We start from the raw sequence: 24,713 nt of genomic DNA, 5'->3' as shown, positions 1-24,713 counted from the left end.
AACAATGATGCACTGGTTAGTAAAAAAGAAATTAACTTGAAATTGTACAATAAATGCAAAAATACGCATTGGTATGTAAGATTTATTTATGACTTTTGTTTTTATCTTTATAGGATATACAGATTCTTCCTCCTCTTGTGCCACAAGGTGTCGTTGGTGCAAAAAGCTTGGAAGTATTTCCAACTGAATGTAGACAGAGAGGGGATACCTACAGAGGGAGAATGATAGGCAGAGTAATATGTTCAGTTGCTGGCAAACCAAGTATAGAGTCAGACGTTTATTTTGGTGATATTCCAATTATGATTAAGGTAATTTGTCTTTCTTCTTCTTCTTCTTCTTCTTCTTCTTTAGAAAATAAGTAGATGAATGCTTTCAGATTCCTCTTCCAGAATTTTCTATGGGCTAAAAATGGAATTTAAAAAAAGTTATAGTTTCACTAACATGAAGATGTTGCCAGTTGTCAGATTGTGAAAACCAAGGTTTTAAACTTTGATTACATCTTTTGCAGGTGGAGAAAGACAAAAACACATACATGGATGTGTTACTTCATATCCTTCCCTTACCAAGCGCGTGTGCACGCACGCACGCACACACACACACACACACACACACACACACACACACACCACACACACGCACACACACGCACACGTTCCCTATAGTCACAGTTCACTCTAATATAACTTGTGATACAGGGTGTCCTACTCCCTGATTGTAAGGATCCAGGAGAGAAAAACCACAGTAGATGTGACAATGAACAATGCACCACATTGTAGAGCATTTCAAAGAATTTATATTCTCATGTCAGAAGTTCCAAGTATCGTTGCCAGAGTGCAGCATGGTCACATGAAGTGAAAATGGCAACTCCACATCAGCGCGTGCAAGCAGTAGTGTGGTTTGCAGAAACAAAATTGCTGATTACTCTGCAAAGAAATTATTGTCGTGTGTATGAATGTGATCCACCTGATGTGAAAACAATTAGGAATGGTATAGGAAGTTTCTGGCGAAGGGAAATGTTCTGAAACATTCTGGCGGTGTATGTTACGGAGTTTCAGATTAGACAGTGGAGGACATCAGACAAACGTTTCTCAGAAGCCCACGTAAGTCAATTTGTCAAGCATCTAGGCAATTTGATGTACCTCGATCAACATTGCATCGTGTTGCTCACCAGCGTCTTTGCATGCGTGCTTACAAAGTTCAAATTCAGTAACATCTGACGCCGAACAACAAAACAATGCTTACAACAATTTGCTGCAGATATGCTGCAGCGTATTGATATGAATTTCCTGGAAAGATGTTCATTTTCAGATGAGGCTACCTTTCATCTATCAGGAAGTGTTAATAGGCATAAAGTTCGGATTTGGGGTTCGGAAAATCCGCACGTTGTCATTGAACATATTCATGATAGCCGTTAACGAAACGTCTGGTGTGGGCTAATGCGTGACGGGATTGTTGTTGCGGAACAAACAGTGAATGGGTCAGTGTATCTGGACATGTTGGAGCAGTTTGTGTACCCTCAGATTCAATACTTGCAACCCAACATCATTTTTCAACAAGATGGAGCTCTGCCGCATTGGTCAACGGCTGTTCGCAAGTTCGTGGGTAGGAAATTTCCCAATTGTTGGATCGGATGTGGAGGACCCATTACCTGGCCATCACATTCACCCAACATTATGCTGCTCGATTTCTTCATGTGAGGATTTGTGAAGGACCACGTGTATGCGACCAAAGTGGACGATGTTCCTATGTTGCGACATTGTATCACTACCTATGTTGCGACATTGTATCACTAATTCGATTGCAAGAATAACAGAGGAAATGTTGAAAGAACTTGGCAAGAAGTTGAATATAGACTCGATGTTCTTCGTGCTACAAATGGTTCACATGTAGAGGTGTATTGATGATAATTTAATTCTTTGAGGTGTTGTACAATGTTGTGCATGTTTCATTGTCGTATCTGCTGTGGTTTTTTTCCCCTTTGTCTCTGAAATCAGGGAGCTTTGAGTGGGACATCGTGTAAATGTTGTACCATCACACAAAAGCTTCGCATGAATCCCAGTGTAAATACAAACACGCTATCGTACAAGTTTTCTCCTGAACTTGTTGTAAAGATAATTAGCTGATTACTCAGCATTACCTATTCACTTATTTATCCTAAATTTGTCTTACGAAAAGAAATGAAACCTGCCATAGTGTAAAAGCAAAATTAGTTTATACTTTAAAAACATGTAAGTACAGTGTACAAATTGTGAAGCAAAATCTTGTAAAACTTACTGTAATAAGATATGATCACAATACTTGATTGTGTATGTCATTTTTAGTTTCCCTTCCAGGTGCAAGAATAAATAAAATCTTTGGTGAACATGTGCTTATGCAGTGGGAGAAGCATGACAATCGCAAATCCACTTCACAGTAATTAATTTGTCACTATCATTGTTTGTTTTTGATTATTTTTCCATGACGCCCTTTTCACATTTGCATCCTCACCCCACTCCAAAGGGTTCTAGAGTTTTATACCCCCACAGTAATTTTTCCTAGATTGTGAACCATACATGTACTAAATTTTGTTGGATTTTCTCCGGCCATTCCAGAGCTTTGTTTACATTTCAGCCACTTCTCTCCCTTACCCTCACCCCATCCCTAGGAGTGCTGTGGTTGACCTAGCCCATCTTATTTTCACCACATAATAAATCATATATACAAAGTTTGTTTCAAATTGCTCCAAACTTTCATGTTATCATTTCCTACCAGTCCTTAGCCTAGAAGTTAAATGTTCTTTGAACTGTCCAGCAACCCAGAGAATTTTATATTTTACATTGACATAGCTCATTTTTGTCTGCTTTCACATGTCCCCTCCCTCACATCTGGAGCTATGCTTGATTGATGTTGGCGTGGTGAAGTGTAAGCGGAGAAGGAAATCATGGGTTACCGATGACATGACCTTGAAGATGGCAGAAAGGAGAGAATGGAAAAATGCACGCTGATGAAGGGAAAAGGCAATACAGAAGACTGAACAATGAGCTGAGAAGAGTAACTGATCAGGCCAGGGAAAAATGGACAGGAGAAATCTGCTCATAAATTGAGACGCTGGAGAAAGAGGGCAATTATGAAAAGATGGACTGGGTAGCCAAGGAAACAGTATTTTAGGGAAGGAAGAACAAAACAAATATGGAGATATAAGGGAAAGATGGAACTCTTTTTAAGTGACCCACATGCTGTTCAGAATGGATGGAAAGAATATATTGAAATGCTCTATGAAGCAGATTGAGAAGGAAGAATCAGTAAATGAAGATGAAAAAGGAGATTTTATCCAAGGTTCAGAGGTAAATAAGGCATTGGGAGAACTTAAAAACAACAAAGCATGTGGTGTAGATGGCATTCTGGCAGAAATCTTAAAGAATTATTTAAAAGAAACAGGTGAAAATAAGTTGACCTCTTTTTGCAACTACTTCTATGACAAAGGGAATGGCCAGAAAACTTTCTGGTAGGTATAATAGTCACAGTCCCAAAGACTAAAAATCCCAAAAAGTATGAAGACCACAAGACAATCAGCTTAATATCGCAGGCAGCAAAAGTAGTTCTTCGAATTCTGAGTAGGAGGCTATATGGAATGCTGGAAGAAACACTTGGTGAAGAACAATATGGTTTCATAAGGGGAAAGGGAACATGAGATGCCACTGGACTTCTAAGAACCATGAACGAAAGGCAAAGGACAAATAAGTTTATGTTGTCTTCATAGACCTCGAAAAGGCCTTTGATAGAGTGCAGTGGGATAAGCTGTTAGTTATCTTGAGAAAGAAGGGAGTAAAGTGGAAGGAGAGAAGATTGTTCGCAAATCTGTACCTTAATCGGAAATCTCGGGTACGAATAGGTAATGGGATTTCTGAAGACAGCAAGATTGGGAGAGGTGTTAGACAGAGCTGCTGTCTCTCGCAGATCCTATCTGGAGGAAGGACTGGAAAGAGGTGTGAGGATAGGTGGGCAGAAAATTGAATGTCTAAGATATGCAGATGACATGCAGAAAATCAAGAAATGCCGACTCAAATGCTAAATGACCTGAATGAAGTCTGTGCAGCATATAGCATGAAAATTAATAAAAAGAAAATTAAAAGCATGGTCATAGGCCTAAAGAAAAGAAAAATGAAAATTAAGTTGGGGTCGGAAATCATAGAGCAGGTAAGAGCATTCAAGTATTTGGGAAGTTGGATTAAAGAAGACAACAAGATATCAAAGAGAGAATGGCTCTGTCGAAAGAGGCATTTCAAAAGCAGAGATTACTCACAACTAGTTGTGTAAACTAGGAATTAAGGAAGCGACTGGTTAAGTGCTTAAAATAGAGTGTGGCTTTGTATGGAGTAGAAACGTGGACTTTGAGAAAGCAGGATGAGAAAAGAATTGAAGCTTGTGAAATGTGGATATGGCATAGAATGGAGAAAATCAGCTGGACTGATAGGAATGAAGAAGTACTGAGGAGAGTTGCTGCTGACGGTGAAAAACAGGAAACTAAAGTGGATAGGCCACAATCTAAGAACTGATTGCCTTCTAGTAGAGGCAATTGAACATTTCGTTCCACGAAAGAGAGGGAAGTGTTGAGATGTATGTCACTAAGCTTTCCTGTTGCCTGAACCTCTAGTTAAGTGCCAATAATTTGGTATTATAAAGTATTTCAATAATACATCTGAAAGAGTTGACTTGAAATCTCTAGGAGCATAGTTGCTTATTTAAGAACAGTTGTAGAAACAGTGTGTTGCGAATTATATTTCAACAAATATTTTAGCGCGCAGTTTCATAAAATATTAATTGTAAATTTTATCGAAATTTCATAACATCTACTTAGTAAGATATTTAAAGCAATTGGATCTCATTTGCACTGTCATGAAGGTTAGCAAATAACTCTTAAAAATTACCTTCAGTGATCTCCTACTTGTCTACTGCAAAGCCATTTGCAAGATGAAGAACAGAAATACTTTTCAATTTGGGCATGATTGTTAGTAATTTCTAGTTTTTCCATATGTCAGTTACAAATGTGATATGTACCTGTAGTTTTAAATGTGAGTTTTTCAGGTGATGACTTATGCAGTACCCACAAAAAATGCGCTAAATGTTCTATTTACTAATCTAAGTTTTTTGAAAAGTATATGCAAGACATGTGTAGTATTTTTTTTAAAAATTTCTATAATTTAAGACTTTAAAAAATAATTTTTTGTTTTCCAGTCAGACAGATGCCATTTAGCTCGCCTTTCACCAAAAGAGCTGATAAGTAGAGGTGAACATGCAGAAGAATGGGGAGGTTATTTTGTGGTGAAAGGTCATGAGCGGTTAATAAGAATGCTCTTGATGACTCGTAGAAATTACCCCTTGACCGTAGCAAGGACAGGCTGGAAGCAGAGGGGTGTACAGTTTTCAGATCTTGGTGTTATGATTCGGTGTGTAGCAGATGATGAAACAGCCACAGTAAGTACTTTATGATATGGGTATGTTTAGAGTGATTTTTTGTAGCTCAAATCTTTTGTCGTGCACTGCCTTTGCAATAGAATTACAATTTGACATTCCTGTTTTAGTTATTTTTTGTGAAGATGAAATGCTTTAACTCTCTTTATTGTGGGAATTGGTTATAGGTATAGCAAAAGAACCAAGCTGATAAGTAGGTATCATGCTGTGAGAAATAGTAGGTGCTTTGCTCCTGTGAGTATAGACTTTAATTCTGATACTTGAGGCTGATTTTTTGGAGCCTCTGTGCTGAGATTTGGGAAATCAATTTTCTCTTCTTTAACCAGATACATATAAAATAAGACTTATCAGAAGAGAATGGGTAGTTTCTTGAAAAGAGATTATAAGATGCACATAAATGAAAGTAAAACAAGGCCTGTGGAGTGTAATAAATTTAGGTCAGCTGATGCTGAGGGAATTAGGTTAGGAAATGAGTAATAGCAGAGTTTTGTTATTTACACAGTAAGATGATAGATTGATTGCTGAAGTAGAGAGAATAAAACAATAACAACATTAATCTCGTGTATTGTAGTTATGTCATTAACCAGATGAAATAACTGAAAAACGGTTATGTCCTTCTGTTGTGACAACAATATTGAACTGTTGGACATACCTGGTGCACTCATGTGGGACGATACTGTGTGATGCTCATTTGCAGTACAAATCTCTTCACTGCTTGGTATTAGATTGTTCTAGTCCGGAGAGTTTAAAAAGGCTGCTTGTACACTTGAGTTTACATATACTGTGGATATAATTGCACACGTTCCATTTGATACTAGAGACTATACACATGCAAGAATACCTGTCTATGCATGTTTTGCCTTTATTACACATTGTTTTACAGTGACTTTGAATGTAATTTTCTTGCACAAAATACATTTCACTCATATTTGATAAGGACGAATGCATTTCACTCATATTTGATAAGGACGCTACCATCTCTCTGTGCGATCTTCCTTTAGAATCATTTCCTTTTTCACAGTTGAACTAGACTTGGGCCTATAGCGAATTTCTTTCATTTTGTTTGTCAATTTTGCCTTTATAAGTACAATGAGCCTGTCAAAAAGTTTTCCTCAGTGTATGACATTAGAGTGAATATTGCCGTATCCAGAAGTTTCGTGTGCTTTCCACAGGTATATGTATTTGATAGTGTGGTGCATCCTTTCTATGTGTGTGTTCATATTTGTTCCTGGATGTATGCTGTGGCAGATAGCCCAGCATTGTACATCATTTATTTAGTTGTCCTGGAAGTAAGTTGCAAACTCTGACATCACTTTGTCATTCTTCATCTTGTTGAAGGCAGCAGGAAGCATCTCATTAAATGTAGCAGCATCTCTCTCTTCGGACGAAGTTCTAATAATCTTGTAAACATCTGCTTGTTTTCCTTGGCCTGTGACTTCACATTTTGTTTTTCCTCCATGCTCTGTCTATGTGCGATGTACAGTACAGCCTCAGTTTCAGAACATCTGTTGTAGAGTTTCAAGCATTACAGAAGGATTCTATAAAGTGTGACATAAAGATTTCGGAGGAAATCTCCACTTTTAGATAGTGAAAAAATATGGACAATCCTTGACTGTTGCTCCTGTTGGAATGAGAAAGGTACATGCAAATCCTTGTCTCATGCCATCTAATACTAACAGTTCAAGAGGAGAAATGGAGAGAATGAGTGGACTTGGTCATATTGGGTTTCATTTGGAAACAGGGATTTGGAGTGCAGAAAATGCAGATAAACAAGTTATAGTTGTTGTGGTCTTCTGGCTGAAGACTGGTTTGATGCAGCTCTCCATGCTACTCTACCTTGTACAAGCCTCTCCATCTCCGAGTGGCTACTGCAACTTACATCCCTCTGAATTTGCTTACTGTATTCATCTCTTGGTCTCCCTCTACGATTTTTATCCACACGCTTCCCTCCAATACTGAATAGGTGATCCCTTGATGTCTCAGAATGTGTTCTACCAACTGATCCCTTCTTTCAGTCAGGTTATGCCACAAATTTCTCTTCTCCCAATTCTATTCAGTACCTCCCATCTAATCTTCATCATTCTTCTGTAGCACGACATTTCAAATGCTTCTATTCTCATCTTTTCTAAACTATTTATCGTCCATTATACAAATACTTTCAGAAAAGATTTCCTGGCACAAATCTATACTTGATGTGCACAAATTTCTCTTCTTCAGAAATGCTTTTTTTTGCCATTTTCAATCTTCATTTTATAACCCCTCTACTTCGATCATTGTCAGTTATTTTGTTGCCCAAATCGCAGATCTCATCTTCTACTTTAAGTGTCTCATTTCCTAATCCTATTCCCTCAGCATAATTTGACTACATTCCATTATCCTCGTTTTGCTTTTGTTGATGTTCATCTTATATCCTCCTTTCAAGACACTGTCCATGCCGTTCAGCTACTCTTACAGGTCCTTTGCTGTCTCTGAGAGAATTACAGTGTCATTGGCAAATCTCAAAGATTTTATTTCTTCTCCCTGAACTTCAATTCCTACTCCAAATTTTTCATTTGTTTCCTTTACTGCTTGGTCAGTATACAGGTTAAATAACATGAGGCATAGGCTTCAATCCTGTCTCACTCCCTTCTCAACTACTGCTTCTCTTGTGTGCCCCTCGACTCATAACTGCCATCTGGTTTCTGTGCAAATTGTAAATAGCCTTTTGCTCCCTGTATTTTACCCCTACCACCTTTGGAATTTGATGAGAATATTTCATTCAACATTGTCAAAAGCTTTTTCTAAGTCTACAAATGTTATAAATGTTGGTTTGTCTTCCCTTAATCTATCTTCTGTGAGAAGTCATAGAATCAGTATTGCCACACTTGTTCCTAAATTTCTCCAGAATCCAATCTGATCTTCTCCGAAGTTGGCTTCTACTAGTTTTTCCATTCTTCTGTAAAGAATTCATGTTAGTATTTTGCAGCTGTGACTTATTAAACTGATACTTTAGTAATTTTCACACCTGCCAGTAACTACTTTCTTTGGAATTAGAATTATTATACTCTTCTTGAAGTCTGAGAGTATTTCGTCTGCCTCGTACATCTCGCTCTCCAGATGGAAGAGTTTACTCGTGGTTAGCTCTCCTGAGGCTATCAGTAGCTCTAATGGAACATTTTCTATTCCTGGGGCCTTGTTTCGACAGGTTTTTCAATGCTCTGTCAAACTTGTCACGCAGTATCATATCACCCATCTCATCTTCAGCTACATCCTCTTCAATTTCCACAATATTGCCCTCAAGTGCATCTCCTTTGTATAGATCCTCTGTATACTCCTTCCACTTTTCTGTTTTCCCTTCTGTACTTAGGACTGGTTTTCCATATGAGCTCTTGATATTCAGACAGGTGATTCTCTTTTCTCCAAAGGTATCTTTAATTTTCCTGTATGTTACATCTATCTTCCCCCTAGTGATATGTGCTTCAACATCTTTACATTTCTCCTCTAGCCTCTTGTGCTTAGCCTTTTTGCATTTTCTGGCCATCTCATGTTTTAGACATTTGTATTCCCATTTGCTTGCTTCATTTATTGCACTTCTATATTTTTTCCTTTCATCAATTAAATTCAATATCTCTTTTGTTACACAAGGATTTCTATGAGCCCCTGTCTTTTTGCCTACTAGTTCCTCTGCTGCCTTCACTATTTCATCTCTTAAAGGTACCAATTTCCCTTCTAGTGTATTCCTTTCCCCTCTTCTTGTCAGTCATTCCCTACTGCTCCCCCTGAAACAGTCTACAACTTCTGGTTCTTTCAGTTTATCCATTATCCGGGTCCCATCTTCTAAATTCCACCTTTTTTCAGTTTCTTCAGTTTTAATCTACAGTTCATAACAAATAAATTGTGGTCAGTCCACATCTGCCCTTGGAAATGTCTTGCAATTTAAAATCTGATTCCTAAATCTCTGTAGAACCATTTATATAACCAATCTGAAATCTTCCGGTGTCTACAGGTCTCTTGCACCTATACAACCTTCTCTCATGATTATTAAACCAAGTATTATTTGTGAGTAAATTATGCCCTGTGCAAAATTGTATGAGATGGCTTCCTCTTTCATTCCTTTCCCCCAGTCCATATTTACCAACTACTTTTCCTTTTCCTATTAGATTTTCAGCTCCCTTAACTGTCTGAATAATTTCTTTTATCTGATCATACATTTTCTCAATCACCTCCTCATATGCGGAGCTAGTTGGCATATAAACTTGTGCTACTGTGGTGGGTGTGGGCTTCATGTCAATCTTGTCTGTAATAATGCATTCACTGTGCTATTCATAGTAACTTATCCATGTTACTGTTTTTTTATTCATTATTAAACCTACTCCTGCATTACCCCTATCTGGTTTTGTATGTATAATCCTGTATTCACTTGACCAGAAGTCCTGTACCTCCTGCCACCGAACTCCACTAATTCCCACTACATCTAACTTTAACTTATCCATTTCCGTTTTAAATTTTCTTAGCTACCTGCCCGATTAAGGGCTCTGACATTCCACACTACGATCCGTAGAACACCAGTTTCGTTTCTCCTGATGACTATGTCCTCCTGAGTAGTCTTCACCTGGTGATCCGAATGGGAGACAATTTTACCTCCAGAATATTTTACCCAAGAGCATGCCATCATCACTTAACCATATAGTAGAGCTGCATGTCCTCGGGAAATTTACAGCTGTAGTTTCCCCTTTCTTTCAGGTGTTTGCAGTACCAACACAACAGGGCCGTTTAGATTGATGTTACAAGGCCAGATCAGTCAATCATCCAGACTGTTGCCTCTGTAACTACTGAAAAGGCTGCTGCCCCTCTTCAGGAACCTCATGTTTGTCTGGTGTCCCAACAAATTGCCCTTCGTTGTGGTTGTACCTATGGTATGGCTGTCTGTATCACTGAGGCACGCGAGCCTTCCCATCGGTATGGCCCATGGTTCATGGGAGGGGGGACAGATGAACATAGAGAGGTCATTTACTGGAAAGGAGTCATAACAAATGTCTAAATTTTCCTCTCACAGTTGCAGGCCTGTGTGCATGAGAACATTTTTTTTTTCTCTCCGTAAAAAGAGGTATGTCTTGTGGGCTACAGAAATGGACAACCATGAAGTTCCTTGATAGAGTGCATTGGTGAAGTAGTGAATATGTGGGTAAATAGCAGTTTACTTCTGAATGAATGTGGAAGATGAAGGACAACCTATCAGTAGCTCCCTTTTGCCTGATCCATTTACTGCACTTTTATATTTTTTTCCTTTCATCAATTAAATTCAATATCTCGTGTTACGCAAGGACTTCTACTAGCCCCTGGCTTTTTGCCTATTTGATTCTCTGCTGCCTTCACTATTTCATCTCTCGTTCTTCTTCTACTGTATTCCTTTCCCCTGTTCTTATCAACCATTTCCTAAAGCTCCTGCCGAAACTATCTACAACCTCTGGTTCTTTCAGTTTATCCAGGTCCCATTTTCTTAAATTCCTCCTTTTTTGCAGTTTCTTCAGTTTTAATCTACAGTTCGTAACCAATAAATTGTGGCCAGAGTCCACATCTGCCCCTGGAAATATCTTACAATCTCTGTCTTACCATTATATAATCACTCCGTGACCTTCCAGTGTCTCCAGGTCTCTTCCGTGTATAAAACCCTTTTTCATGATTCTTAAACCAAGAATTAGTTATGATTAAATTATGTTCTGTGCAAAATTCTACAAGACGGCTTCCTCTTTCATTCCTTCTCCCATTGCATATTCACCTGCTATTTTTCCTTCTCCTCCTCTTCCTACTATCGAATTCCTCTAATGATCTCATTGCTGATGCAATGTTAAATCCTAATTTTCCTTCCTTCCTTTCTACATCTACATCTAAATTTACGTCTACTCTCTGCAAACTACTGTGAGGTGCATGGCAGAGGGTATGTCCCACTGTACCAGTTACTAGGGTTTCTTCTCGTTCCATTCATGTGTGGAGCATAGGAAGAATGATTATTTCAATGTTTCTGCGCATGCAGTAATTGTTCTAATCTTATCCACACGATCCCTATGTGATTGACACATAGAGGGTTGAAGTATATTCCTAGAGTAATCACTTAAAGCCAATTCTTGATATTTTGTTAATAGACTTTCTTGAGATAGTTTGTCTATCTTGCGGAGACTTCCAGTTCAGTTCCTTCAATATCTCTGTGACACTCTCCCACTGATTAAATGAACCTGTCATCATTTGTGCTGCCCTTCTCTGTATACATTCAATTTCCCCTGTTAATCTTATCTAGTATGGGTCTCACAAACTTGAGCAATATTCTAGAAGCTGTCGCATGAATGATTTGTAAGCAATCTATTTTGTAGACTGATTGCACTTCCTCAGGTTTCTACCAATAAACTGAAGTCTACCACTTGCTTAAGCCGTGACTGAACCTATGTGATCATTCCATTACATATCCATACAAAGTGTTATACAAAGGTATTTGTATGAGTTGGCCGATTCCACGTATGACTCATTGATATTATAGTCATAGGATACTGTTGTTTTGTCTTTTGAGGTGCACAGTTTTAAATTTCGGAACATTTAAAGCAAGTTGCAAATCTCTGCATCATGTTGAAATCTTATCAAGATCTACTGAATATTTATGCTGCTTCTCTCAGATACAACCTTCCTGTACCATAGTATATATTTGTTCACTGTATATTTCACATACTTTACTCCATCTTCTGATTAAATCTGACTCCATTGTTATTTAAACATCTTTTGGAAGCTTAGAATCATGTGTGCTTGTTCTGTTGAATCTTTTGTTGTCTGGCTTGCCAGTGAATTGTTATTGTTCCCAATGTTAACACATCTCCCTTTCAATTATTTTTACCAAAAGGAGTTGCTTTCCAGTTGTATTTATCTCAGTGATCAGTTTATGAACATTTTTCAACAAAGACAGACATCAAAATATTTTGCTACTTCTTTCATTTGCTATTATCTGTTTTATTTGGTGTGTTGACTAATTCTTAATACTGTTTTCTTCACAGAACAATGTGTTACATTATGTAACAGATGGAACAGCAAAGCTGATGTTCAGTGCAAGAAAAAATCTTTACTATGCACCAGTTGTCCTAATTCTTAAAAGTTTGCTAGATGTGACAGATGAATATATTTACCAGCAACTTATAAAAGGCTATGAAGATGACCTATATTACAAAGGGTATGCAAATTTTTATTGTTTTCTGTCTTACCATTCGTATTAGAAAGAATATTATTGCAAACTCAAGAGTGTTAAAAATAACTCTATTGGTCATAACATTGCACAGAATATGAAATACATCCTAAGTATGACTCCAGTGGTGCAGTTTACCTCTGTTTGTAAGTACCTTAATACCAAAAAGCTCAGCCACATTGGGTTTAAGGAGAAGGGAAGTGTAATGCTGAAGTTGATGTCAGGGAGGGGGTCAATAATGAAGATTCTTATGAAAGACTTGAAAAAGCAAGTACAAACCTGAAATTAATTTGTTTCTATCATTTTCATCTTCGCAAGTTTTCACTGTGAGGAGGAACACCTGCTGGATGTAAGAGATTTGCAATGAGATGGCAGTAAACTCAAAACATGTTAAAAGACAAGCTGTTATTGGTTAACAGCAAAGTAGACACTGAGCGTAGAACAAAAATGCATTCTGCACAGGATAATTGGATAACATTTGATGAAAAATAGAAATCTTACAAGAAATGGACAAATGGCTCTTTCTATTCCTGTGTGTGTACCCTTCTCTCTCTCATTCTAATGATCCCTATGTAACGTATAAGATGGTGACAGGAGAAGTGTTAAAGAGTCTTTCTTGAGTAAAAGTTCATTTAAATTTACCCATCTGGGTTCTGTGAGAACATTACCACCTTTCTTCCTATTACCCTTTCATATGCACTGTACTGATTTGTAGAGATTCTAGTAGTGCCTTTCACATTTCATTTTATGTATATTGTAAAAAGCTTCAATTAGTGGTCACATTTCATGTGGATATACCTTCCATTTCCCATCCCAAAGTCAAGAGGGTGCAGGATCTTATTTTTCAGCTGCTTTTTCTCCCTCTGATTAATAGTTCATTGGCAACTAAGGTTGACTATTACACCAGAAATCATTGGTTGCAGCCTGCCGTCATGATTACAGTGCACTTTTTTTGTGGGGAAGGGGAGGGGCGGCTGTCGTTGGTGGGGTGGAGGAAGCTCGGGAGCTTAGAGATCGACCAGGAATTACAGCTAGATGTGTCAATTATTTATCAAGTGAACTAACCACACAGTTATGGGCTACTTTTAAGACTGATCATTGCCAAACTGTAGGTGTCTACAAACTTGGTCACCTGATTGGTGGACATGGTGAAACACAGCAACACCAGCTTACTTCAATAAGGGTACCATTTGGGTTATGTTTTGCAGCAGATCGTTATAACTGTACTACAGAGTTGACATTGACTTTGAGGGATTTGATAAGACTATTTTGTACATACTTGTCAGTATACTGTAGTAGTCATATGCTTATTTCACAGGTATTCTGTAAAGTAGTGGCAGTGAGTCTGTGGCACAATTTAAAACTGAAATCAGAAAATTATCCCCTGATCTATTTTCATGTTTTGTTTCTTGTAAAGCCTAGTTTACACGACGACACTAGGTTGCAGGCAACTGTGCTACCGGACACTGCGCATGCGCGCTGCGCATTTGCACAACTCGTTGGTGAAACTAAACACTTTCGGCGTGTTCCAACTTTGGCGACGCTAGTTACATGAGTTTTGAGGTTGTTTGTGTTTGTAGAATCTAGCCAAACTGAAATATGAAGTGGAGAACGGAGAATAATGTTCACTTTTTGGATATCTATGCTTTGCAAAGGTGTTTGTGGGATTTCAGTGATGCCGATTACAAAACTAAGCAACATATTGCTGCCGCTGAGACCATCATGTGTGATCGTAACATAGATGCTTTGACAGTATCTGAGGTGCAGGGCAAAATTTATAGAGTTAGCAGCACATATAAACCTGAATTAAGAAAAATACAACCAAGTGTAACTCTAACTGTGGCAGTGTTCTCGTCTACAAGACGGCCATCTCTTTGTTAAGGAATATTGTTGACAGGAGGGAAGGCTATACCAATTCAAGAAGCTGCATTCTTTATTCAATATTGATCTATTTAAAATGTCACTGCAGTGCTCCCCATTCACATATGTTAGAATTTTGAAATATTGCCACTGTACAGATCTATCTTCAAGAGAGTAGTTTGTAAACCATTCTCCTCTTAATGTGGCCTGCTTTGAATAATTATTGTTGTTAATGTTAACCATTACTGTTAATGTTAATAACAATTGGTGTTAATGAAATAGCGTCATCACCAACTAAAACCGTATCTTATAGCATGCGTAGTGTTCTCGATTGTAATGCGCGTAATATGATATGTAATGTCAGTTCTAGTGATAGTGCTTCATGCATTACTGTATTATTCCTTATCACATAAATAACTCTATTTAGAAGAAACGTGAACAGTTCTGGTGACATTTTAAGGTAATTAAAAGAACTTCTTGGATCTTCTGCTATAAATTATTTCAGCCAGGATGCTGAGCAACCGAGCTTACATCTTTTCTTCATCCAGTCACGAATCGAAACACGTTTCTTATTTTTTTCTTATGCAATGATTCCACACAACAAACTTTAACTCCATCACAACTTGTACAACATGCAGCTGCCAAAACTTTCATTTCAGGCATGACTCAGGGACCCACAAAACGATGAAACTGAAGTGTATGCTGGTGTCGCTGTGTGTACAGTAATATATGAAACCACTTGCAACTCATTCCACGCAACGAGTGGTGCAACCCAGTGTTATCGTGTAAACAAGGCTTAAGCTATAGATAGGGACAGAAAGAAATTATTTTATAACAAATTTTGGTGTTTCTTTTTGCAGGTTTCAGTGTTATTTACTTATTAATTATAGTTTTCTTGTGCATTAAAACAAGAAACCATGTGCAGTGGTTACTTTTTTCATAGCATTCGTTCAACTTCTGTGTTTTTCCATCCACAGATGTATTAAGAAAATGCTGCTTTCTGTTCATGAAGAGGGATACCATACACATTCAGAGGTCAGAGATTACATAGGGAGCACATTCAGAGTCAAGATGTATGAGGTTCCACCATGGGGTACAAATGCAGATGTTTGTGATCACATTTTAAAGTGAGTTTGAGTTGTTCTCCTTTCTTTCACTTTCTTTTGCAAGGTGTTCTTAGCTTTGTGTAATATAAAAAGTTTGCAATGCTTGTACACTTTAATGTTTCTCTGATACTGTATTTATCATTAATTAAAGTTTTGTTGCTCAGGCTTCTTAAACTCACATAATTGCATTGTTAGCTGCAACAGGTAGAAGACATGCTTCATTGGTGCTGCGCGTTTTAGCGATTTTCACCAAGATAAAATCACGCTGCACTGTTCTTCTTTGGCACAATAGTGTAGAAGTGCGCTCAGAATCAGCAAAGTGAAAAATCCATGCAGTATGCACGTTTATTTATATATAAAAACTGGTTTCAGAATTTTCCTTTGTGTGGGACCACTTGTACAAAAACCCTGTGCCGAATTGAAGTTCTAGATTCTCTTCTTTTACTGATCGCATTGCTTCTGCATTATCTTTCGTCGATTGGATCGATACCTGTTTGTATTGTGACATATTGTGAAATTTCAAACATTCGCAAGTGCTGCAATAAAGTCATACTGTTATTGTCAATTACAAGCTTAAACTTATTGCACTCTTTTAAAATGTGTGAGAACAGTGGGCGTATCCACATTCAAAATAATCATACTCATAATTTCATTTTATTATTATGAGAGAAACAGGTTATTTTTTAGAATATTTGGATGCTTACAAAACTATATTTTCCTAAGTCAACGGTATGAGTGTTTTGCATATATAATTTATTTTGTAGCAGATCAGTGTTTGTGGTTCACAGTTCTGCCAAGAATACATCATCCCTAAATTTAATTGTGTATCAAAGCAAATAAACATGCATTTTTGAGAATTTCCAGATGCTACCAGTGTCCTTTGCATAATCAACGAGCAATTTGTAGTAAATTGGCATTTGTGATTTAGTTGCGGTAGCTTGTACCAACTAACTTATTGTGTTACATCTAGTTTTCCCTTAAAGAGGAGTAGCTCTATATATTATCTGCCTCTATCATAAATAATAATATCTTGATGAGATAAAAGAAATTATTCAGGTAGTTAAAGGGAGACGAAAATTTAATAGTCGTGGTGGACTGGAATTCGATAGTAGGAAGAGGAGGAGAAGGAAAAATAGCAGGTGAATATGCACTGGGAGAAGGAATGAAAGAGGAAGCCATCTTGTAGAATAACTAATTCTTGGTTTAAGAATTGTGAAAAAGGGTTTTATACACGGAAGAGACCTGGAGACTCTGGAAGGTCACGGAGTGATTATATAATGGTAAGACAGAGATTGTAAGATATTTCCGGGGGCAAATGTGGACTCTGGCCACAATTTATTGGTTACGAACTGTAGATTAAAACTGAAGAAACTGCAAAAAAGGAGGAATTTAAGAAGATGGGACCTGGATAAACTGAAAGAACCAGAGGTTGTAGATAGTTTCGGCGGGAGCTTTAGGAAATGGTTGATAAGAACAGGGGAAAGGAATACAGTAGAAGAAGAATGAGAGATGAAATAGTGAAGGCAGCAGAGAATCAAATAGGCAAAAAGCCAGAGCTAGTAGAAGTCCTTGCGTAACACGAGATATTGAATTTAATTGATGAAAGGAAAAAAATATAAAAGTGCAGTAAATGGATCAGGCAAAAGGGAGCTACTGATAGACTCGGGAGAGCTAGCCATGACTAAACTCCTCCATCTGGTGAGAGAGATGTATGAGACATGCGAAATACTCTCAGACTTCAAGAAGAGTATAATAATTCTAATTCCAAAGCAAGCAGTTACTGGCAGGTGTGAAAATTACTGAACTATCGGTTTAATAAGTTATGGTTGCAAAATACTAACATGAATTCTTTACAGAAGAGTGGAAAAACTGGTAGAAGCCAACTTCGGTGATGATCAGATTGGATTCTGGCGAAATTTAGGAACAAGCATGGCAATACTGATTCTGTGACTTCTCATAGAAGAGAGGTTAAGGAAAGACAAACCAATGTTTATAACATTTGTAGGCTTAGAAAAAGCTTTTGACAATGCTGAGTGGAATATTCTCTTCCAAATTCCAAAGGTTGTTGTTGTTGTTGTTGTTGTTGTTGTTGTGGTCTTCAGTCCTGAGACTGGTTTGATGCAGCTCTCCATGCTACTCTATCCTGTGCAAGCTTCTTCATCTCCCGGTACCTACTACAACCTACATCCTTCTGAATCTGCTTAGTGTATTCATCTCTTGGTCTCCCTCTACGATTTTTACCCTCCACGCTGCCCTCCAATACTAAACTGGTGATCCCTTGATGCCTCAGAACATGTCCTACCAACCGAACCCTTTTTCTGGTCAAGTTGTGCCACAAACTTCTCTTCTCCCCAATCCTATTCAATACCTCCTGATTAGTTATGTGATCTACCCATCTCATCTTCAGGATTCTTCTGTAGCACCACATTTCGAAAGCTTCGATTCTCTTCTTGTCCAAACTATTTATCGTCCATGTTTCACTTCCATACATGGCTACACTCCATACAAATACTTTCAGAAACAACTTCCTGACACTTAAACCTATACTCAATGTTAACAAATTTCTCTTCTTCAGAAATGCTTTCCTTGCCATTGCCAGTCTACATTTTATATCCTCTCTACTTCGACCATCATCAGTTATGTTGCTCCCCAAGTAGCAGAACTCCTTTACTACTTTAAGTGTCTCATTTCCTAATCTAATTCCCTCAGCATCACCTCACTTAATTCGACTACATTCCATTATCCTTGTTTTGCTTTTGTTGGTGCTCATCTTATATCCTCCTTTCAAGACACTATCCATTCCGTTCAACTGCTCTTCCAAGTCCTTTGCTGTCTCTGACAGAGTTACAGTGTCATCAGTGAACCTTAAAGTTTTTATTTCTTCTCCATGGATTTTAATACCTACTCCGAATTTTGATTTTGTTTCCTTTACTGCTTGCTCAATATACAGATTGGACAACATCGGGGAGAGGCTACAACCCTGTCTCACTCCCTTCCCAACCACTGCTTCCCTTTGATGTCCCTCGACTCTTATAACTGCCATCTGGTTTCTGTACAAATTGTAAATAGCTTTTCGCTCCCTGTATTTTACCCCTGCCACCTTCAGAATTTGAAAGAGAGTATTCCAGTTAACATTGTCAAAAGCTTTCTCTAAGTCTACAAATGCTAGGAACGTAGGTTTGCCTTTCCTTAATCTAGCTTCTAAGATAAGTCGTAGGGTCAGTATTGCCTCACGTGTTCCAATATTTCTACGGATTCCAAACTGATCTTCCCTGAGGTCGGCTTCTACTAGTTTTTCCATTCGTCTGTAAAGAATTCGTGTTAGTATTTTGCAGCCGTGACTTATTAAACTGATAGTTCGGTAATTTTCACATCTGTCAACACCTGCTTTCTTTGGGATTGGAATTATTATATTCTTCCAGAATGAGATTTTCACTCTGCAGCAGAGTGTGCGCTGACATGAAACTTTCCTGGCAGATTAAAACTGTGTGCCCGACCGAGACTCGAACTCGGGACCTTTGCCTTTCACGGGCAAGTGTTCTACTAACTGAGCTACCGAAGCACAACTCACGCTCGGTCCTCACAGCTTTACTTCTGCCAGTATCTCGTCTCCTACCTTCCAAACTTTACAGAAGCTCTCCTGCGAACCTTGCAGAACTAGCACTCCTGAAAGAAAGGATACTGCGGAGACATGGCTTAGCCACAGCCTGGGAGATGTTTCCAGAATGAGATTTTCACTCTGCAGCGGAGTGTGCGCTGACATGAAACTTCCTGGCAGATTAAAACTGTGTGCCCGACCGAGACTTGAACTCGGGACCTTTGCCTTTCACGGGCAAGTGCTCTACCAACTGAGCTACCGAAGCACGACTCGCGCCCGGTCCTCACAGCTGTACTTCTGCTAGTATCTCGTCTCCTACCTTCCAAACTTTACAGAAGCTCTTCTGCGAACCTTGCAGAACTAGCACTCCTGAAAGAAAGGATACTGCGGAGACATGGCTTAGCCACAGCCTGGAGGATGTTTCCAGAATGAGATTTTCACTTTGCAGCAGAGTGTGCGCTGACATGAAATTCCGCTGCAAAGTGAAAATCTCATTCTGGAAACATCCCCCAGGCTGTGGCTAAGCCATGTCTTCGCAGTATCCTTTCTTTCAGGAGTGCTAGTTCTGCAAGGTTTGCAGGAGAGCTTCTGTAAAGTTTGGAAGGTAGGAGACGAGATGCTGGCAGAAGTAAAGCTGTGAGGACCGGGTGTGAGTCGTGCTTCGGTAGCTCAGTTGGTAGAACACTTGCCCGCGAAAGGCAAAGGTCCCGAGTTCGAGTCTTGGTCGGGCACACAGTTTTAATCTGCCAGGAAGTTTTATTATATTCTTCTTGAAGTCTGAGGGTATTTCACCTGTCTCATACATCTTGCTCACGAGATGGTAGAGTTTTGTCAGGACTGGCTCTCCCAAGGCTGTCAGTAGTTCTAATGGAATGTTGTCTACTTCCGGAGCTTTGTTGCGACTCAGGTCTTTCAGTGCTCTGTCAAACTCTTCACGCAGTATCATATCTCCCATTTCATCTTCATCTACATCCTCTTCCATTTCCATAATATTGTCCTCAAGAACATCGCCCTTGTATAGACCCTCTATATACTCCTTCCACCTTTCTGATTTCCCTTCTTTGCTTAGAACTGGGTTTCCATCTGAGCTCTTGATATTCATACAAGTGGCACTCTTTTCTCCAAACGTCTCTTTAATTTTCCTGTAGGCAGTATCTATCTTACCCCTAGTGAGATAAGCCTCTACATCCTTACATTTGTCATCTATCCATCCCTGCTTAGCCATTTTGCACTTCCTGTCGATCTCATTTTTGAGACGTTTATATCTCTTTTTGCCTGCTTCATTTACTGCATTTTTATATTTTCTCCTTTCATCAATTAAATTCAATATTTCTTCTGTTACCCAAGGATTTCTACTAGCCTTCGTCTTTTTACCTACTTGATCCTCTGCTGCGTTCACTACTTCATCCCTCAAAGCTACCCATTCTTCTTCTACTGTATTTCTTTCCCCCATTCCTGTCAATTGTTCCCTTATGCTCTCCCTGAAACTCTGAACAACCTCTGGTTCTTTCAGTTTATCCAGGTCCCATCTCCTTAAATTCCCACCTTTTTGCAGTTTCTTCAGTTTTAATCTACAGTTCATAACCAATAGATTGTGGTCAGAATCCACATCTGCCCCTGGAAATGTCTCACAATTTAAAACCTGGTTCCTAAATCTCTGTCTTAGCATTATATAATCTATCTGAAACCTGTCAGTATCTCCAGGCTTCTTCCATGTATACAATCTTCTTTTATGATTCTTGAACCAAGTGTTAGCTATGATTAGGTTGTGCTCTGTGCAAAATTCTACCAGGCGGCTTCCTCTTTCATTTCTTACCCCAAATCCATATTCACCTACTACGTTTCCTTCTCTCCCTTTTCCTACTGACGAATTCCAGGCACCCATGACTATTAAATTTTCATCTCCCTGCACTATCTGAATAATTTCTTATATTTCATCATACTTTTCTTCAATTTCTTCGTCATCTGCAGAGCTAGTTGGCATATAAACTTGTACTACTGTGGTAGGCGTGGGCTTCGTATCTATCTTGGCCACAATAATGCGTTCACTATACTGTTTGTAGTAGCTTACCCGCACTCCAATTTTTTTTCATTATTAAACCTACTCCTGCATTACCCCTATTTGATTTTGTATTTATAACCCTGTATTCACCTGACCAGAAGTCTTGTTCCTCCTGCCACCGAACTTTACCAATTCCCACTATATCTAACTTTAACCTATCCATTTCCCTTTTTAAATTTTCTAACCTACCTGCCCGATTAAGGGATCTGACATTCCACACTCTGATCCTTAGAACGCCAGTTTTCTTTCTCCTGATTACGACATCCTCTCGAGTAGTCCCCACCTGGAGATCCGAATGGGGGACTATTTTACCTCCAGAATGTTTTACCCAAGAGGACGCCATCATCATTTAACCATACATTCCAAAGGTGGTAGGGGTAAAATACAGGGAGCGAAAGACTATTTACAATTTGTTCAGAAGCCAGATGGCAGTTATAAGAGTGAAGGGGCATGAAAGAGAAACAGTGGTTGAGAAGCGAGTGAGACAGGGTTGTAGCATATCCCCGACGGTATGGACAGTGTCTTGAAAGGAGGATATAAGATGAACATCAGCAAAAGCAAAATGAGGATAATGGAATGTAGTCAAATTAAATCAGGTGATGCTGAGGGAATTGAATTAGGAAATGAGACACTTAAAGCAGTAGATGACTTCTGCTATTTGGGGAACAAAATAATTGCTGATGATTGAAGTAGAGGGGTTATAAAATGAAGACTGGGGAGGAAAAAAAAAACCATTTCTGAAGAAGATAAATTTATGAAGATTGAGTATAAATTTTCTGAAAGTATTTGTATGGAGTGTAGCCATGTATAGAAGCATGGACGATAAATAGTTTAGACAGGAAGGCAACAGAAGCATTTGAAATGTGGTACTACAGAAGAATGCTGAAGGATTAGTTGGTTAGATCACATGACTAATGAGGAAGTACCGAATAGAATTTTGGAGAAGAGAAATTTGTGTCATAACCTGACTAGAAGAAGGGATCAGTAGGTAGGACACATTCTGAGACATCAAGGGATCATGAATTCAGTATTGGAGGGAAGTGTGTTGGATAATAATCTTAAAGAGAGAGACCAAGAGATGAATACAGTAAGCAGACTCAGAGGGATGTAAGTTGCAGTAGTTATTCAGAGATGAAAAGCCTTGCACAGGATAGAGTAGCATGGAGAGCTGCATCAAACTAGTCTTTGGACTGAATACCACCACGACCACCACCACCACCACCACCACCACCACAACAACAACAACAACAACAACAACAACACTGTAAATAAACATGTATTTGAGTTTCCAAACAACTATAATAAACATCAAAACATTTTAGGCAACTAGTAATTTTTACAGCAGCTTTTTGTGTTGCCTTGATAAAAATATAATTTTGTGTATTTGCTTCAATTGTTATATGGGCTTAGCAACTTTTTAGCTCAACAGATTAAGCGGGCTTAATTTAAAATTATTTTGTCATTATCTCGTAATACATTGCACCAGCCAAAATGCAGCCCCTCTGTGAATGCTGTTCTTGAACACAGAATGAGTTGGTTGACATTTGTAAGCAGCTAGAAATTGCCCTGACTACTGTAAAATGATTGGCAGCTGCTGCGAATTGGTATAAAGTACAGGATCTGTCTTTACTCGTTCACTCGATTGTGAGTGGCATGTCAGTGGTAGAACTCACCATCCTGTAAAGGGTGGATGGGGCCTGGGAGGCCTCAGGAATTTGTACCAATCTCTCTAACCAGCAAGTTTGAGGTGCTCTCTCTCATGGAAACTGAAGCTCAGTGGGACTCACTTCACCTGTTATGGGGAAACCTGTTCTGTCTGGTGTCAAGAGGCACAAACACAAAAGGGTAGGGAACTATTAATCATTGACAGTTCAAATGTACAGCAAATGATGGTACTGCTTATGGAAATGGCAGCAAGGGACAGGTAAGGACACCAGGTGCACTCAGTTTGTATGCCTGGGGACCTCATTTAGCATGTTGAAGAGTCTGTTCTGTCATCCATTGAGGGAATAGAATGCAAACAACTGCAGATTGTGGCACATGTTGGAACAAATGATTCCCGTCATCAGGGCTCTGTGGTCACATTTGTCATTCCCGCCTGAGGTCTTATTTGAGTCAATCTAGCAACTGGCAGAGAAGGTTGAGAAGACAGCCTTGCACATGGAGTTTCAACAAAGCTCATAATTTGCAGCATTGTCCCCAGAATCGATTGTGCCCTTTTGGTTCTCAGTCAAGTGGTAAGACTTAACCAGAGACTTCGAAGGTTCTGTCACAAACTGTGACTTCCTGGACTTGCGTCATAGGGTTGAGAACTGTAGAGTCCCCCTAAACGAGTCAGCTGTGCAATACACATCAGAGGCTGTTACTCAGGTAGCTGACTGTTCGGGGTACACACAAGGGTTTCTTAGATTAAGTGACTCTCCATCTACTCCGTATTACGGTAGCTGTAGGAAATCCTGAAGTACCAGTGAAAGATAGATAGAAATGCCTCCTGCAGATGAGAGTATTAAAATCCTACTGGTAAACTGCCGAAGCATTCACACCAAAGTGCCAGAGTTCGAAGCACTCATGAAAAACATTAAAGCTCACATAATACTAAGTACAGAAAGCTGGTTGAAACCTGAAATTGATAGCAGTGAGACTTTCGGGGAAAATTTAATTGTGTATTGCAAGGATAGGCAGATGGGAAATGGAGGTGATGTATTTGTCGCAATAAACAAGAAAATCAAATCCACTGAGATAGAAATTGAAGCTGCATGTGCAATTCTTTGGGCAAGACTCAGTCTCAGAGGTAGCACTAAAATGATGATTGGCTCCTTCTATTGCCCACCAGACTCATCTCCAGATGTAAGCAAAAACTGTAGAGAAAACCTCAGTTCGCTTGCATGCAAGTTCTTCAATCATACTGTAAACATTGGTGGAGACTTTAATCATCCAACAATTAATTGGGGAAATTACAGTTTTGTTATTGGGCATGATAAGACAATCTGTGAAACAGTACTAAATGCCCTATCTTAAAACTACCTAGAACATCTCGTTTGGAGCCCCACTCATGATAGAAACATGTTGGATCTAATAGCAACAGACAGACAGGACCTGTTTGAGGACATCCACTTCGAAAAGGCTATCAGTAACCTTGACATGGTTGTGGAAACGATGATTACCAAAGTAGAAGGGTCAGCTAAACCAAGCAGAAAGAGATATATGTTCAGTAAACTAGATAAAATATTAGTAGTCTCATCTCTGAGTGAGGAACTTGAAACTTTCAGCACAGGGCAGGAACATATAGAAGAACTAGGCTCAAGTTTAGAAGACCATGCACTGGGTACATATGTACGAAGTATAAAAGTTCACTGTAAAGGAACAGGCTGCTGCATAGTAGATGTAAAACATAGTGTAGGGCTATAAATAGAGAGATACTGATTGAAACACATT

General features: G+C 38.9%; 1 protein-coding gene across 2 annotated transcripts in view; it reads left to right on the top strand.

Moving 5' to 3' along the window:
- LOC124776198 (DNA-directed RNA polymerase I subunit RPA2) overlaps positions 1–24,713 on the top strand; it is a 237,911-nt gene that overhangs the window by 28,619 nt on the left and 184,579 nt on the right. For both annotated transcript variants that reach the window (XM_047251028.1, XM_047251029.1), the window contains 4 exons: positions 114–308; positions 5,215–5,454; positions 12,468–12,640; positions 15,490–15,639. In XM_047251028.1, coding sequence (XP_047106984.1) covers positions 114–308; positions 5,215–5,454; positions 12,468–12,640; positions 15,490–15,639 — 758 coding nt within the window. The remainder of the gene's footprint in view (positions 1–113; positions 309–5,214; positions 5,455–12,467; positions 12,641–15,489; positions 15,640–24,713) is intronic.

Source organism: Schistocerca piceifrons, chromosome 2, assembly GCF_021461385.2.
Source record: "Schistocerca piceifrons isolate TAMUIC-IGC-003096 chromosome 2, iqSchPice1.1, whole genome shotgun sequence".
NCBI lineage: Eukaryota > Metazoa > Arthropoda > Insecta > Orthoptera > Acrididae > Schistocerca > Schistocerca piceifrons.
This window is presented reverse-complemented; position numbering and strand designations above follow the sequence as displayed.